This window comes from Ipomoea nil, unplaced genomic scaffold (assembly GCF_001879475.1).
Source record: "Ipomoea nil cultivar Tokyo-kokei standard unplaced genomic scaffold, Asagao_1.1 scaffold0980, whole genome shotgun sequence".
In the NCBI taxonomy this organism is placed as follows: domain Eukaryota; kingdom Viridiplantae; phylum Streptophyta; class Magnoliopsida; order Solanales; family Convolvulaceae; genus Ipomoea; species Ipomoea nil.
The window spans coordinates 2,807,818-2,826,569 of record NW_017617408.1 but is presented as its reverse complement, the minus strand read 5'-3'; the positions used below and the strand labels follow the sequence as shown (position 1 = coordinate 2,826,569).

Here is an 18,752-nt window from a genome sequence, read left to right as displayed (position 1 = left end):
GCGGACCTGCGTCCGATTGCGCTTTGTAAAGTCGTTTATAAAATCCTGGCTAAATTGCTGGCTAATAGACTTAAAACATGTCTTGAACACGTTGTGTCCATGTCACAAAGTGCTTTCGTACCCGATCGGTTGCTCACTGATAATGTTATTGTGGCCGGCGAGGTTGGTCATTTCCTACGTAGGAAAACGGGGGGAAATCAGGGGTGGGCGGCGCTGAAGCTAGACATGGCTAAGGCATACGATAGGATGGAATGGCCATTCTTGAAGGGCATGTTGGATGCGTTGGGGTTTCCAAGTGATTGGGTGGAAATGTTGATGTTGTGCGTTTCCTCGGTGAATTTTTCAATTTTAGTAAATGGTGAGATGGCAGGCCAAGTTCGTCCCACTCGGGGTATCCGACAAGGGGACCCTTTGTCGCCCTACCTCTTTATAATCTGTTCCGAAGGCCTATCCATTCTTCTGCAACAGGCGGAGGCAAGGGGTGACATTCATGGTGTACGGGTGGCCCGGGGTGCACCGGCCATCACGCACCTATTTTTTGCTGACGATAGTTTATTATTTTTCAGGGCTGATGATCGTGAAGCTATAAAAGTCAAAGATTGTCTTGAGCTATATTGCTTGGCCTCGGGACAATTAATTAATTACGAGAAATCATTGGCAGTGTTCAGCAGCAACACACCATCGGTAGTCAGGGACCGGGTCTCGGGTCTCATTGGGGTGCCTGAAGCGGCAGACTTGGGACGCTATCTGGGCCTTCCGTCTGCTTTGGGGCGCAACAAAACGGAAATATTTAAATATATCGAAGGAAATATTCAGACTAGAATTGGGGCTTGGCAGAATAAACTTTTATCCCGAGCAGGTAAAGAAGTCCTTATTAAGAGCATTGCACAGTCAATGCCTATTTTCACTATGTCGGTCTTTTTACTTCCCCTGCGTGTATGTGACTCGTTGGAAAAAATGCTCAACCGTTTCTGGTGGGGTAGTGGGAGGGGAGGTGGCAAAGGGATTCACTGGCTCTGTTGGGATCGCATGTGTATGTCTAAGGCGAAGGGGGGGCTTGGTTTTAAAAAGTTGCACGACTTTAATATTGCTTTATTGGCTAAACAAGGGTGGCGTCTATTAATCCACCCGACTTCATTGGCTAGCAGAATTTTGAAAGCTAAGTATTATCCCAGGACAGATTTCATGGATGCACAATTGGGAGGGAATCCGAGCTATATCTGGCGGAGCATCCTCGCTGGCCGGAAGGTGCTAAATCTGGGTCTAGCTAGGCGCATTGGGGACGGGAACGATACGAAAATTTGGGGCTGGAATTGGATTGCATCTGCTTCCAATGCCCGCCTTGTTACCCCATGTGCTGATCATCTCCAGGTGGCGACGGTCCGTGGGCTGATGGACGAGCAAGGTAGGTGGGACGAGGTACTACTCCAGGACTTATTTCTTCCCGCTGATGTACAGAGAATTCTGGCCACTCCTATGAATTCTCAGGTCCGAGATTGTTGGAGATGGATTGGGGATATTCGTGGCTGTTACTCAGTCAAGCAGGGTTTTCAATTACTCGTGAAGGACGCAGTGTGGAACGGGAATACTGGTGTTTTCCAGGCATGGACGAAGCTATGGGGGTTACCAGTACCGCCGAAAGTGAAGAATCTATTATGGAGGTGTGCGCGGGAAGTGTTGCCGGTGCGGGAAAACTTGCACTCCAGGAGGGTCTGGGTAGGGGGTGGATGTCCGATCTGTGGTTTCTACGCGGAAACGACTGAACATCTGTTATGTGATTGCAGCTTTGCTCAGAGTCTCTGGGGTCATACGGATGTGCGCCGGGGACGGGATCTGCCAAGCTTCATAGAGGATTGGTTCAGCATACCAAATGGTGATGATGTGGTGAAACTTGCTGTCATTTTCTGGATCATTTGGACAGCACGTAATGAGGTGGTGTGGCGAAATAATAATCCCTCCGCCGGATGGGCTTGTGCGCAACTGGGCAGTATGCAAGAAGACTGCAAAGCGGCATATTCGGGTAAAAGCCATCCACTGGGATCTGATTCTTCTTCTTCTGGGTGGACTCCACCGCCAAGAAATACATGCAAATTTAACGTGGATGCTTCTGTTTCGAGTACTGGTGCTGGTTTTGGCGCTGCGGTGCGTGACCATGAAGGTTCGTTTGTTGCAGTCAAGTGCGGTCCTTTAGTAGGTGAGGAGGATCCTTTTATGGCAGAGGTACTGGGAGTCAAGGAGGCTTTGGCTTGGATCAAGACACAAGGTTACAATAATATTATCTTAGAATCAGACTGTTTGAATTTTTGTACTGCTTTCAATTCGAGTTTTTCTGATTTTTCTTATGCTGGTTTGATTGTAAAGCAATGTAAGTCGATTGCTAGGGATGTTGGGAATGTTACTGTATCCCATATTAGGAGGTCAGCGAATCGTGTGGCTCATGAGCTTGCTCGGGCGACCGTTTCTAAGGCTGTCTCAGGAATGTGGACTGGTGTTCCACGTGATTGTATTACGCATTTATTCTGATTAGTAATGGATTCATCGTTTTTGCGTTCAAAAAAAGTAAATTAGGGATCCTTTTCCATTTTCCCTTTTTTTACTCCTAACATTATAAGAATTATAGATCCTTTTGTCTTTTTCCATATTATTATTATTATTATTATTATTATTATTATTATTGTTGTTGTTGTTGTTGTTGTTGTTGTTGTTGTTGTTGTTTGGGTCGAAGAGTTTGTGCAGGAAAACACAAAGTAGGATTTTGTTTTTAATAATAGTATAGAGTTTTCCATTTTATTATTATTATTATTATTATTATTATTATTATTATTATTATTATTATTATTTAATTAATTAAGTATTACTTATTACTTATTAATTGTTTGGGTGGAAGAGTTTGAGCGCGAAAACACAAAGGATGATTTTGTTTTTAATAATAGTATAGATAGATTAAGTAAATTAGGGATCATTTTTCATTTTTCTTTTCTTACTCCTAACATTATAAGCAATTCTTTTGTATTTTCCCATATTATTATTATTATTATTATTATTATTATTATTATTATTATTATTATTATTATTATTATTATTTAAATAATTATTAATTGTTTGGTTGGAAGTGTTTGGGCGGGAAAACACAAAGTAAGATTTTATTTTTATAATAATAGTATAGATAGATTCCAAGAATGGTCCATTAACTATTGTCATTAACCAATTTTTATTCTTTGACTTTCAATTGGAACATAAATGGTCCATTCACTATGATCTTTATCAATTTTCGTCCTTAACTTTCAATATGACCATAACTAGTCCATTGACTATTGATTTTGTTCAAAATTTGGTCCTTTAATTAAATATCCATTTAATAAACATTAAATTAAATTAAATTTAAAAATAATAATGTAAAATTTTGCTTATTGTTGAGATGAACAAATTGAGTTCATAAATTTAATACATTAAGTTCATCATTGTGAAGACTAAAAATATTACATTATTACCCTTAGATTTAATGTTTATTAAAATGATATTAAATTAAAGGGCCAAATTTAGAAGAAAAAAAAATCAATAGTCAAAGGACCACTTATGATTAAATTGAAAGTCGATGTCAAAAATTAATAAAAATTAATAATCAAAGAACCATTTATGATTCAATTAAAAGTCAAATAATAAAAATTGATAAATGACAATAATCAATCAATTATTCCTGAAATTAATTCTTTCTTATTATTATTATCTCGTAGCTAGTCTAACTCAGCTAGTCTAACTTAAGTTTTAATATAGCGGTCTTCTCACCACTATGAAGAAAAGGACAGAAAGAGAAAGAGATTAGATATTTCCCGTATTCATCGGAGATGTTATCCAATTGTTGAATAGCTTATACAATGTTTGTGGTTTTCCTTCATGGCCAGGATTTCCCGTATTCATCGGAGATGTTATCCAATTGTTGAATAGCTTATACAATGTTTGTGGTTTTCCTTCATGGCCAGGACAAGTGAAAAAGAAAGAACGTAAAGGTCCAAGTATTTATAAGAAAAAATAACTTTATTCAATTCCTGAGTTCGACATCTATCAAATATTTTTATTTTTATTTTCTTCCATAGGCATCTTAGATTTCTTATTTCCCGCACGCACAAGATTAGTTCAGTGGTACAGTAGGTAATATTTGGGAGAAGAGATCAATGTTCAAATTTTGGAAGTGGCAGTGTGGGGATTATGCCAAAGTGGACAGATCCCTTGTGTGCACCGGTATTTGGCTTTGTCTGCTGAGCCATTGAGTCACCATGATTTACATCCTCCCAAATACTTCGTCAGGCCGAGGTGTTCGGGACATCCCAAATACTCTGTCGGGCCGAGATGTGGGGGCCATTGAGTCACCTGATTTACATCCTCTCAAATACTCCGTCAGGCCGAGGTGTGGGGCTCTTGGGTTGGCAATTTATATCATGCACCAGGGCACGCATTGCATTGTGCACCCTGGTGCAAAACGACGTCGTTTCATATTTTTTTTTTAAATTCCGCTTTCCTGTGTTGGCTGTTAATTTTCTTTACAAAAAAATCCCATGTTTCGAAAATGTACATAATTGTATACTAGGATGTATATAGTTGTATAAAAGAAAGTACATAATTGTATAACAAAATACACATACTTTTTTTTGAAAAAATAATACACATAATATAACACAATACATAATACATAATACACATAAACTCTTAACATAATACACATAAACTCTTAACATAATACACATAAATTTCATGTTTCAGATGTACATAATTGTACAAAAAAAAAATGTACATAATTGTATAAAAAAAATGTACATAATTGTATATCATAATGTACATATATAATCGCGTCAACTCCCTACATAACTTACCAAAACGACGTTGTTTTGGGAGACGCAGAGTACATAGTGCTATGTGCGTCGTGGTGCAGGGTATAACGATTGCTTGGAGTTAGGGATTCAACCTTTTTGGGAGAAGATTCTATATTTCCACAATCTAAACTTGGATTCTAATTAATTCGAATTTAAACTCAAAAATGAATTGGTGTAAACTAAAAAATTTAAGACATGTAATACCTTCCTAAAGTATAATACTTTTCCATAAGTTCCTAAAAATTATTATATTTTAGTTAAAATAAATATTACACATCTCTACTTTCAAAAAAAAAATATTACACATCTCTCAATTAATGGTCTCACATAAGATCTACTCTAAGAAAATTATAGAAAGCAAAAGGGAGAGTGTGGACGACCAGGTCAGCTGAAAAATAAGGAAATAAGTAATTCAATTCCAATTAGTATTTATCTCTATTATTTTCTAACCCATTAATAGGTCATCTTTGAAATTTCAGGACCCGTTTACTAACAAAAAATTGTTTTCTATTTTTTGTTTTTTAATTTTTCAGTTTTCAGTCCTTGTTTTCTGTTTAGAAAACTTGTTTACTAACACTTAATTTTTCAAATTTATTTTTTAGATTAATGTTATAAAATTAACACAAGTTTTATTTTGATTAATTTTTAGATCTTATATTTAAAATATTTTTACATATGTTTAGTTTAAATGGAATAAATTTAATTTTTTTTTTTACTTTATTTTAAGATTTTTACATTTGATATCAGAACAAAATTTATATATGTATATAACATAAAAACTAAAAAATATATCCGAACCAATAGCATACTAAGTTCACCAAAAATTTAGTTTAAATAATATTAATATTTTTTTTTGCTAATATTTAAATATTTTTTTGAATATATTCATTTGAATGACATGTATATGAATATATATAACTTTTACTTTGAATTCTAATATATGTGAGATTTCAATATCCGATATCCGGACTGAACTTGTATTACGATCATGGTTGCAATAGGCGCTAGGCGCTAGTCGGGCGGTAAAGTAGCGCCTAGTGCCTAGACGGCCTAGGCGGGGCCTAAGCGGCTTAGGCAGTCGCCTAGGCGGCTAACTGAAAAAATGAAAAACAGTGCACGTGTTAAGGTGTATATATGTCATATTATACATACATACATACATACATACATACATACATACATACATACATACATACATACATATATATATATATATATATATATATATATATATATATATATATATATATATATAAATGAAAAAAATTAGCAAGGTCGAGTTGGCTGGGTTAACTCGGCTAACTCGACAGAAATTGACGAGTTAACTCGACGTAATTGGCCGAGTTAGGCGCTAGGCGACCAAATTAGGCGCCGATTACTCGGTGGCTAGGCGGGATTTTTGCAACCCTGATTACGATATAACATAACTAAAAATATCCGAACTAATAATCTATTGAGTTCAATCAAAATCTAAAAATTGTATAGAGTTCAATGCTTAATTTTGATAATGTAAATAATGTCTAAGTTTAAAAACCTCAACATGGCTTCCTAAAATTGAATGTAGATGCAGCTATTGATAAACAGGGAGCCCGTATGGGATTTGGGTGTGTTCTTAGGAATGATCAAGGCCTTTTTGTGGCAGCTAGAGGCACCCAATGGAAAGGAACTTGCACATCAAAAGAGGCCGAGGCAATTGCGATAAGAGAATCTCTTAGCTGGCTGAAAACTATCAACATGGACCGAGTGATCATCGAGACCGATTCTCTCCTAGTGGTACAAGGGCTCAATGCAAACATGGGAAACTCTTCTTTTCATCTTGTTTGGCGGGAAATTAAAAACTTACTGAGTGTCTTTACTCACAATAGTTTAGTCTTTGCTAAACTATCTGCGAATCAGGCAGTCCACTTGTTGGCTAGGCAGTCTGTTTCTATGCCAAGTTGTTTGGAGTCGTTTACAAACCCTCCACCTATCGTTTGTAATGTGTTATCTACGGACTTGAATTAATCTAGTGCTTCTATTTTCCAAAAAAAAAAAAATGTAAGCAAATAAGTTATGTATAAATAAGTAAAGTAAGTAGAAAACATAGAAGATGGTGATAAGTAAAATAGATGATAATGAATGTAATTATAGTAATGTGGTTATAGTGACATATAACCAAATTGATGATAGATGATTCTGTTTTCTATTTTGAAAACAGTTTTTAAGAGTGTTCCAGTTTTTTAGAAAACTGAAAAATTATTTTCAGTTTTAAAAATTGAAAACTGTACTTTACTAGTAAACATGTTTTCTGTTTTATGTTTTTCAATTTTCGAAAGTTCGTGAAAATTTCCTGTTACTAAACGCCCCCCCAAAAGTCTAGCTTCTGTGCCAGGGCCGATCTAGTACCAAAGGACCAAAAGTTGAAATGCAAGGCAACCTAACTAAGTTGATGAGCGATTGACTTATTAATTATAATGTTATGAGTTCGACATTTCATGAGAGAAATGTTTATTTGTCTTCTTGATTTAAATTAACTAGTTAATAATGGATAATCTAAGCAAAATTTATTTAATACACATCTTAAATAGTGATTACGAATCACCCCATTTCTCAAAAAGTTTAAATGCAATAACTAAAAAGCAACGATCCAATTACGCAATCCATCAATTTTGAACAGTTTCCTTTATTATTGTATGAATGAACTATCATCTTTTATTGCTCACAAGGGGCGGATCCTGAGGGGGCAATCAGTTGTTCCCCCTCCCCAACCCACCCCACCCCACCATTTTATATATATTGTATGTATAGGTCCTTATATATATATGGAATAAGGGTCAAATAGGTCACATAACTGCACATCAAACTATAATTAGGCCATCAAACTCAAAAAAGATGCAATTAAGTCCCTGAACAACGCAAAATCGTGCAATTAGATCCAAAATAATCTGTTTACCTGAAAAAGCAGTTACTCATTTTAAAAATAATTTTAAATAAAATAATTTTTAAAAAAAACTATAATTGCTGGAGACGAATCGTCTCCGGCAGGCTTCTTCTTCATTGCCGGAGACGAAGGTCTCTTCGTCTCTATGGCCGGAGACGAGGGGATGGTCTCCGACCATGGTAGACGAAGGCCATGGCCAGGTTCGTCTCCATGGCCGGAGACTATCCCTTTGTCTCCGGCCATGGAGACGAACCCTGCCGGAGACGATTCGTCTCTGGCAATTCTAGTTTTTTTTTTAAAAAAAAAATTAATTAATTAATTATTTTATTTAAAATTATTTTTAAAATCGATAACTGCCACATCAGCACAATTTTAGATAAACAGGTCATTTTGGACCAAATAGCATGATCTTGTGTTGTTTAGAGACCTAATTGCATCTTTTTTGAGTTCAGTGTGTGTGTAAACATTTACGGGGCGTTTGGTTTGAGGCAGGGAATTACGTGGGAAAGGAATTGCAATTCCATGGGAAATGAATTACTGGGAATAAAGTGGAATTTAAATTTCAGTGTTTGTTTTACAGGAATAAAATTACTGGGAATTTCAATTTCAATGTTTGGTATACATGGGAATTGAAAATGAATAAGTAATATAAAGTCCAAAATGCCCATTGTTTTTGTCAGGCATTAATTTTAAGTTAAAAAGGGAAAGGATAATTTTGTCTCATCATTATCTTTTTTCCTATTAAAATCCCAATGGGGGAGGGGGGAGGGGGGCATGAGATTTTAATTCCATGAAAATGAGAGAATTGCAATTCCTTCTAACCAAACTAAGGAATCTAGTGGTCTTTGGAATTAGGTGGAATCAAGTTGGAATGAAATTTAAATTCCTTTCAACCAAACGCCCTGTTATATATACTAAATTAAGTATACACAAATGTTTTCCAAAGAATAAACTAGCTTAGATGGTAAAATTATTATAATATATGGTTAGTGTCTTAAATGTCATGAGTTTTACATCAGTGCTTGATCTCACTTAACCCTCCCTATATATATAAAATTTATTATTTATTATTTTGTAGTTTTCTTTATTAAAAAAAAAAAAAACTAAATTTAGAAAATTCTCCAAATAAAAGTTTTATATTAACCCCGTTCAAAATTTATTTTATATATCTACCATAGGTTGTTCATAGTTGATTGGTTCAAAGCAAAAAAATCAATAAAAAACATCATCTCGATGAACTCAGCTAGGGTTGCCCACAAAATGTTTTCTCTTGCATATATATTAAGCTATTTGCGACCATGACTATGTGGTCTAATGGTACCCGGGTTGGACTTCTATTTGGAAGATTGTGAGTTTGAGCCTCAGTGGAGGCTTTATTGGTTCTTTGTGTTTCAGTAGGTTGAGAAAGTATATGAACAGATACTACAATCTAATAGAGCCAGTAGCTTTCAGTAGCTTTCAAAAAAAAAAAACCATTTGCGTGGATGAAATCCTATCTCATTTTCAAAAGTGAACCCTATTACCAAATCACCAAATTTGTAATTAATCATTATTTACCCTAAAAAATAGTTCCACTTTCACATAACCTTAAAAACAAATTATTTTCTTATATTTACATATTATTATTATTATTATTATTTTTACAATTAATCTCTTTTATCACTATTAATGTCTCGGTCGGGTCCAATTAAGTATTTATCTTCCTATTTTCTAACCCATTAATAACTCCAATTTGAATTTTCAGAAGACTTCTCATTGCTAATTAGTGATACAACCTGTGCCTCTTATATAAATAGGCTATGGTATTGATCACACCACCCCATCACAAACAACAACATCCAAAAAGTTAGAAATTAAATATATATATAGTGATATGATGGCCACTTCTCAAATGCTGTTGTCTTTTGTTATTCATATTCTTCTTCTGTTTTCACTTCCTTTGGAGACCACAGCAACATCAGAAAGAAGAGAGGGAAGTGCCCTTCTCAAGTGGAAGAACACTTTATCCAATATCGATGTTCTTCATTCATGGTCCATTGTTAATCTTGACAACGTTTGTTGGAACTGGACAGGCATCAATTGCAGCAATGTTGGAGTTGTTTATGAGATAAAGTTGGACAATTTCAACCTTTCAGGTACACTCGAAAGCTTTGATTTTGTTTCATTTCCTAGCCTCACCCGTTTTAGTCTCTATAACAACAGCTTTACTGGATCAATTCCATATGAGATTGAATGGTTAACAAACCTCAAGTTCTTGAACCTAAGTGAAAACCATTTGTATGGTTCAATACCTCCAACAATTGGAAATCTAACTTCACTTTGTTCCCTCTATTTGTATTCCAACATGTTGCAAGGAAATGTTCCCGAAACACTCTGCAAACTTCACTCCCTTGAGAATCTCTATTTATCTAGAAATAATTTGAGTGGTCAGATTCCTCAATGTCTAGAAAATATAACCTCCTTGAGATATTTTTATCTCTCCGACAACATCATGTTGCAAGGAAATATTCTGGGAATACTTTGCAAACTTTACTTCCTTGAAGGTATTGATTTATCCAGAAATACTTTGGGTGGTGAGATTCCTCAATGTTTGGGAAATTTAACCTCATTGAGATTTCTTTTTCTCACCTCCAACAATTTGCAAGGAAATATTTCTAAAACAATTTGCAAGGTTCAATCTCTTAAGAATCTCGATTTATCTTGGAATAATTTGAGTGGTCCGGTTCCTCAATGTTTGGGAGATATCACCACACTGAAATATCTTTATCTCCACTCCAATATGTTGAAAGGAAATATCCCGGAAACACTTTGCAAACTCTATTTACTTCAAGGTCTTGTTTTATATAACAATACTTTGAGTGGATTGATTCCTGGATGTCTAGGAAATTTAACCTCATTGAGATATCTTTCTCTTTCCTCCAATAAGTTGCAAGGAAATATTCCTAGAACACTTTGCAAATTTCGCTTCCTTTGGAATTTTGATTTATCTGGCAACTATTTGAGTGGCATGGTTCCTCAATGCTTGGGAAATGTAACCTCTCTCATATTTCTTTATCTCAACTCCAACAGCATGTTGCAAGAAAATATTCCAGGAACACTTTGCAAACTTCATTCACTTGAGAATCTTGATTTATCTAACAATATTTTGGGTGGTCCTATTCCTCAATGTCTAGGGAATGTAACATCGTTGAGATATCTTTATCTCCATTCCACAAGGTTGCAAGAAAATATTCCTAGATCGCTATGCAATCTTCATTCCCTCGAGGGTCTTAATTTAGCAAACAATGCATTGGAAGGTATGATTCCTTTGTGCATGGGAAATATAACCTCAGTAAAATATCTTTCTCTCCATTCCAATCGGCTGAAAGGAGCCATTCCAGGATCACTATGCAATCTTCAGCAGTCACTTGAAGTTCTACTTCTATCCAACAATAATTTGGATGGCCCAATTCCTCAGTGCCTGGGAAAATTGAAAAAGCTGACAACTCTAATTGTTTCTAAAAGCCAGCTTCAAGGAACTATAACTCCAACTCCAACACTTAGAATTGGCACAAATCAAACAATAAATTCCAGTTTGACTTATGGAATGGATGCATGGTTGTGCAATTTGAGTTCCCTACAATTTCTTGATCTATCTGACAACTATTTACACGGTCCATTACCTCCGTGTTTAGAGAACTTCAGCAGGGGTCTTAGGGTTATAAATTTAGCCCGAAATCAATTTGAGGGAAGTATCCCAGGAGTATGCACAAAGGGAAGCATCTTGGAGTATTTGAATTTGAATGGCAATGACTTGGAAGGGTCATTACCACTGGGCTTGGTAAATTGTACATCTCTTAAATTTTTAGATCTTGGGAACAACATGTTACATGATTCATTCCCTCATTGGTTGGATACTCTTCGTGATTTGCGTGTTCTTGTGCTGAGATCTAATCATTTTTATGGAGAAATATGTACTTCTAATACTACACTTCCATTCACAAAGCTGCACATATTTGATGTCTCACACAATGAGTTCACTGGTCCTTTGCCAAGATATTATATGGAAAACTTTGAAGCCATGCAGCATGAAATTGATAATGAAAAGTTATCATCTTTTGAAACTTCAATAAGCCTAGTGTGGAAAGGGGTGGAGCAACAAGTGGTACATTACAATATCTGCACATCTCTTGATTTATCAAAAAACCACTTCCACGGTGAAATTCCAAAATCTTTAGGATGGCTTCGTGTCATCAGGCTTCTCAATTTATCACACAACCAGCTCACTGGCAATATTCCATCATCACTGGGAAATGTAACCATTCTTGAGGCACTCGATCTGTCATCAAATAAACTAGTGGGTGAGATTCCAAAACAACTTCCAAGATCACTGACATTCCTCGCTGTACTAAATCTTTCTTATAATTATCTTTCTGGTCATATACCTCAAGGCTTACAATTTGACACATTTAGCAAGGATTCCTATTTGGGAAATGCTGCTTTATGTGGATTACCACTAACGCTACAATGCCAAAACAAGGGTGGAGGGAAAGCGCCAAATGTGAAGGATTCACAAAATTTTCGAGTTGAAATTGGCTGGCAAAGTGTTGTTGTGGGATACTTCTCTTGTGCACCTTTTGGTATTGCCATAGGATATCTCATGTTTAAGCATGGAAAACCTCGATGGCTTGTAAGGTTAATACTTGGGGACTAAAAGTGGAAGTGCAATTATCAAGAAGGATCGGTCATACGAAGCAATTCAGCAGTCTTGATGCATTATAGGATCTCTTATTATTATATAGCAATTCAGCAATCTTGTGGTTTTTGTTGTCTTTTTCTATAGTTGTTATTCTGTGATTGTAGTGTTTGGTTTGTAATTCTTTGCAATCTGCTTGAAATGGAACAAATCATTACACATATATGTGAAGATGTATATGAAAGTTGTTAACATATATTTTGTCTATCTCATTTTATATGTCTGATTCCATTAATGAAATTTGACTCAAATTATTTTTTATTCAATTTTTTTGTTGAACAAGCTGTGGACTTCTATTGAATTAGAAAAATCAGGAATTATGTAAATTTTGTATTGGTTTAATTATTAGTCAAGTCAAATGTTGACGCTGTTTTAAGTAAAAGCCAAAATGAGTATAATGTTAATACTACATTCTGTGTAAAGCATACTGCCAATTGGCAACATTAACAACAACAACGTTAGACCGTAGCATTCAAATGTTCATCATATCACAATCTGGTTAATTTTTGTTCATAAGCACAACAACACAAGACACAAAAATTCATAACATAACACACAATTACTAATTTGTTCTAAGTACAGAATTAATACTATTAATGTACAAAATTTTATAGTACAAAACACAAAAAGTTAAAAAACAAAACACATACACATGAACGAGGGTCCACAGTATAGTGTGAATCCGGGTCAATGGTATAAGAATTGCCCAAAAGACTTGCCAATTTTTTATGGCAGAATTATATATATACTTTCTGCATGTCTTGCAATTTCGTATTTCATTTACAGTGCCCGGCCTGCAAGAATGTGCATTGACTTGAATTGTTGAATTGGTCAAGACCGGCAGGACTGAATTCATATATTAATTAATGATGACTAGTAAATAGTAATCATGCAAATTATATCATATATGGACCAAGATTCATTTTGCATTGTAGACCCTGATTCAAAATGACATTCAAATATATTGTTAGGAACAAATGTATTTAGATTTTGATGATACCAAACTAGGATTGTAGACCCCTCTTTTTACCTTCGTTTCGCTGCTTCATTCGTGTTAAACGAAAGCAATCTCAACTCATCTTGTGATTCGGTTAAGTAGCACATTTTCACGAATCTGTGTTGTGTTAAGTAAATTAGGTCTACCCGAAGAAGAGAAGATAAAGAGAAGGCCGAGAGAACAATTTAGACCGAAACATGGAAGGGTCTAACTCTTGTGTAAACGTCAAATGATAAGAAAGATCACTTGACTAGAAGAAAGACGAAAGAAAAGGACTATCTTTCGTTTCCGAGACAAAAAGTCTAAGTCAGACTTAAATAGGCAATTTCTATATGTGAATAATAAGAATGTTTGTCTATGTCTTACAACTAGGCAATCATCCTAGACAAAAGGAATCATAGGAATGATATTCACAAAAACCAAGAAGCATTAATTGATTAGTACATTTGTCAGTGAAAAAGGACAAAAGGAGAAACAACTTTTGCCACCAACGCCTGCACAGTACAGTCAAATTAAATGATTCATGCCCAATGGTTATTACACACTGGTTAATAGGTTTGAATCTCCATCTCCCTCCAACGGGTGGATTTTCTTCTCCTATAAATACCTCTCTTCACCACTGAAGAAGGTACTGGTTTTATAACTGATTTTATCTTAAGAAAAGCTCTTCAAACAAGTGCCATCCAAAAGCTTTCATTAACCAGCGTGTGACTGTGAAGTTTTTCAAGAAGCTCACATCCAAATTTCATACTTCACAGTCTGAAGAAATCTTGCATCTCTGATAAGCCTCAAAACATGCTAAGTTTCCAATAGCTTTTCTTAGGTTTTGCATGTGCTTCTTAATCGAAAAGTCTTATTTTTAGAGCTTATAATAGTAAAAGCACAAGTTTGTACGAAATTACCTTCCTAATTATAGTTTGTGTTTTTGGACAGTTTAGGACATAAAAAGTGGTGGAAAGGTCGAAAGAACCAAAGCCGAGGAAAGGGCGCGCAAATGGACCGTACACGCCAAGGCTACGCACGAAGAAGAAGGACGGAATGTGAATTATTTCCCATTCATGCCCCTCCTCACGCCGTGAGGGCTGCGCGAACGGGATCTTAAAGAGACCGAGAAGCTCAAACACGGAGGAAGTAATTCCCCATTCATGTCGGCGTCACGGTTGAAGTATTTAAGGCTTGGACTTCATTTTTTAGGGGGAGACAAATTTTTCCTAGAGAGATTTTTATTAGTTACAATCAGATTTTAGAGAGAGGTTTGATGGTTTAGAATAGGTTTCTAGAGAGAGATTTAGATCTACATTAGCAAACACCTTGTATTGGCTAGATTTTGCAAAGGAGCATTGAAGATTCAAAGCAATTGGCTAGTGGAATTTCATCAATGATTTGTATTTGGTGGATCTAAACAATTTAGGGTAAAATCTATTTTGTGCTTTATTGTTATATCTCTTTTTGCTCGTTGATTGTTGAGATCTTAATCATGCTTGGCTAAATCTAGTGGCTAGGGTTGAGGTGTAGATTGTTGTTGTGATGATGCTTTGACTTGTTTATCTTGTGCTATTTGATTGATTGTTGACTATGTGGATGTGTTGTTGTTGAGGATAGTCTTTGTGACATTCTTGGAGTGGGGCCCAACTCCATGGATGGTGTAGGAAACCTAGATCTAGGCAAGAGATTGCTAGATCCGGGTAGCCTTGATCCTCTTCATTTCCCCATCTTCGATCCGAGAGGGCAAGACCTGGAAAGGAGTGAGTGCAAAGTGTTTGCTTAAATGCCCCGTAGAGAATAAGAATTCTTACGGGCGGTGTTTAGACTGAATCAGCTAATGCATTAGCAATCCACTTCTCTTGACTTGTAGCGCACAATCAAATCACCACAAGCCTCTTATTTCGGGATTGACCAATCACACAACACAATCGAAACCCAATCCTAACCGCCTCTTCTCTCTCTGAGTAAATTCCTATCTCCCGATCTAGCTTTCCTAGTTTCAAGTTCTTTGCCAACCAGCAACGTCAAAACCAACTTCGTCAAACAACTTCTCTCACTCGAGTCTTCAAGTGTTTCGATAACCTCACCCTTCTCTATAGCCCAACTTCCAAGTTGTCATTCGCCGAGGGAACGACACTCGGGGTGGTTCTAACTCCCCGTTTTACCATCTATCCATAGCAATCACAACCATACTACTTCAATATTTTGACCACGCTTTCAAGAATCACAACCATAAGCGGAGAAATTAAAGGGTCAAAATGGCGCCGTTGCCGGGGAATGGCAAACGGTGCATAGCTTGACCTTGTGAGTACGTGAGGAAGGACAACCTTGAAATTCGATTGAGTTTTCTTTTTCTCTGCTCATTTCTTTCATTATACCCTACAGTGTAGCTACGTTTAGCAACATTGCTTTCAAGACCAAATTTGAAGTTGATGCACACCAGATCAGACTGAACAGAAGGGTTGATTCCATTAAATCTAGAAATTCAAAGAACTTCAAAAAGAAGGCTAAGAGCCGAAGCAAATCAGGAGCTAACAAGAAATATGGCATCCACAAGTACAGGTACCAACCAACTATCTCAGCCAGGAGTAAATATTTTTTACGGTTCTCCACGAAGAGAAAACTTGAACAACGATTTAGGACGAGATGAAGAAGCACCAGGATATGTGGACGACCGAAATAGAGCTGAGCAACCAGGAGAAAGACATATGAGAACAATCGCGGAGTATATGACTTCCGAGTTCTCTATGCACAATTCAATCTATATCCAGCCCATGGAGGGATTAATTTCACCATCCATCCTTCGGTTATCAACATGATCCAGAGTAATCCATTCAGTGGATTACCATCGGAAGATCCACATACCCACTTGACAAGATTTGTAAGAGCCTGTAGTATGTTTAGACCCAATTGTAACACCCCCGTGTTACGGCCTTTAATCCTAGATTAATTATTTAATTAATCCTGTTAATAATACTTAAAAAGGATTTAATTTGGTTAGGATTCCCTTTAATTAATGAATGTGGTCCACCATGGATTGGGGACCCTTGCCTAAACTAGAGTCTTAAGCCTATTAGGAATAAAGAGAGTGGACCTTCCACTATTCAGATTCTAAATAGGAATCCTAGACCTATTAGGAATAAAGATAGTAGGCCTTTACTACTCAGATTCTAATTAGGAATCCTAGACCTATATACATGTTAGTAATAGAATATAGGTCTTTACTATTCAGACTCTGATTAGGATTCCTAACTCTATAAATAGGGGATTAGAAAGCAATTAGAACCCTTACCACCCATAGTTATATTACACGAAATTATTCCCAGGAGATTCCCCACCACCAAGCCTAGGGAGATCAATCGGATGGAAATCTTAGAGAAGAACCTTAATGCCAAGGTGGGATTAATTAAGGCTAAGAGGTAACCCATGTCTTGACAAAACCTATTTTCCTTGCAATATCTTATTCATTGGCTCCTTTGATAATTGTATGTGTAATTCTGTGATTGAGTCTTGATAGAGCCTTGCTTAGGGTTTATATTGTGTTTATGTGATAATCTTGATGTTCTTGATACTATGATTGATTATATGAATGATCTTGTATTTTGATCATGTCTAGAGCCCTAGGGTTATATCGTGAATTTCGTATTATGTCGTTTTGGGTATATTTGGGTGGGGTTATGCATGACCGGGTGTTGAGTCTAGCCTAGGACTTGTGTTTAGGACTTTGCATATAGATTTCTTGATATTCTTGTGGTTCCGGATGCTCCTGAACCGTTATATGATTAATGTAGAGTCTTGGCATGTTTAGGAATCGTGTTAGAATGTATTTGGTATAATTCTTGATTTAATCCCATTAATTGAATCCGTGGTGTTGTCGTTATGTGTTTGAATGTGTCTGGACATGGTTTCGGGTTCCACGAGAGATCCCGGGGCCGAAAGTTGCCTGTGTATCAGTGGGGGGTAGGTGGGTGGATTGACCACCCACCACCTACCCGTTGCCCGAGGCGCTGTTTCCAGCAGGCAGTCGGCGGGTGGTGGTCTGCCCACCGGCCACCCGCTGGAATGGCGAGTGGCCGCCGGCGGGTGGTCACCCACCCGTCACCTACCCGCTGGAAATCAGTCGAGGTTCTTGGTGTTTTCACCCATTTGTTGTTTCCTCGTGTTCCGTTGTGTCCTGTTGTACCTCGTTTGTTGTGTATGAGTCTCGTTTGGTATTTTGAGTATCGTTCTAGGAATTTATGTGTAATGCATGTCGTTGTTGTTATGTCTTGATTGTTATTGATTGATTATGTGTCGATTGATTGAATGGTGATGAGTATCGTGGTCATTGTGCGATGGCCGGTGTGACTGATGATGATAATGATGATGAGATTGTGATTGGTGGAAATGAATTGTTGGAGATTGGCACCACTTGTGCCCGATCATTGTACTAAAGGTACAGGCCATAGCGGTGACTGTGCTGAAGGCACACACCCACCTTAGACTTGCTTGCCGTTGAGCCTGGCTCAGGTTATAAGTGGTGCGGTGTCATGTTAAAACTATATGCGCTAACCCCTTGATATTGGCACTAGAGGTGCGGATCATGTGAATGGCACTGCGCCACCATCTTGATATGTGGGTGGTTGATAGGTGTTTTGTCGGTGGGGGCATGTAGTTTCCCGGAGGAATAAGGGGTGGTGATATAAGGGTGGCCTGGAGGTAGAGGTTGGAACTGATATAAGGACGGAGGGGAGCTACAAGGTTGGAACTTGGTATAAGGTTGGAGGATGAATTGTGTGCTTTGATGACTACTTGTTAATTCATTGTATTGAATGTCTTCGTTGCCTATAATTGTTGTTTATATGCTTACATGTTTGTTATGTCTTGTATTGCATTCTTAGGATGCATGTTAGTCTTTATGATTATTCTATACTGTTGGGTCTGTTAATGTGCCTTGAGTCTAGATCTTGGATTTAAATTAGTCTCGTAATTATATATGTATTCCAGTTTCAAAATGAGTTTCTTATATATACCTATATTGTACTTAACGCGTTGGAGTGGGTTACCAGCATAATTTGCTGACGGTTGTTACACCGAATGTTTTTCAGGGACAGTTGAGTACCTTCGGAACACGCTAGTTGGATTCGTGGACTTAGTTTAGCTAGTTCTAGCTTTGTTGAGATGGCCTGCGTGCCTTGATTTGTATTTGGGTATTAATTCTGATTTATGCTTTGTTAGTAAGTTTAGCCTGTGCATCTGAGTTCTCTA

At 36.8% G+C, this 18,752-nt stretch overlaps 1 protein-coding gene across 1 annotated transcript; it reads left to right on the top strand.

Moving 5' to 3' along the window:
- The first annotated feature begins 9,664 nt into the window (after positions 1-9,664).
- On the top strand, positions 9,665-12,481 carry LOC109179816 (receptor like protein 30-like). The gene has a single exon (XM_019329296.1). The coding sequence runs from the start codon at positions 9,665-9,667 to the stop codon at positions 12,479-12,481; it is 2,817 nt and encodes a 938-aa protein (XP_019184841.1).
- The last annotated feature ends 6,271 nt before the right edge of the window (positions 12,482-18,752 follow it).

What these genes read in the sequence shown, in the direction of transcription:
- LOC109179816 (XM_019329296.1), top strand. Translation starts at nt 9,665, where the DNA reads ATGGCCACTTCTCAAATGCTGTTGTCTTTTGTTATTCATATTCTTCTT.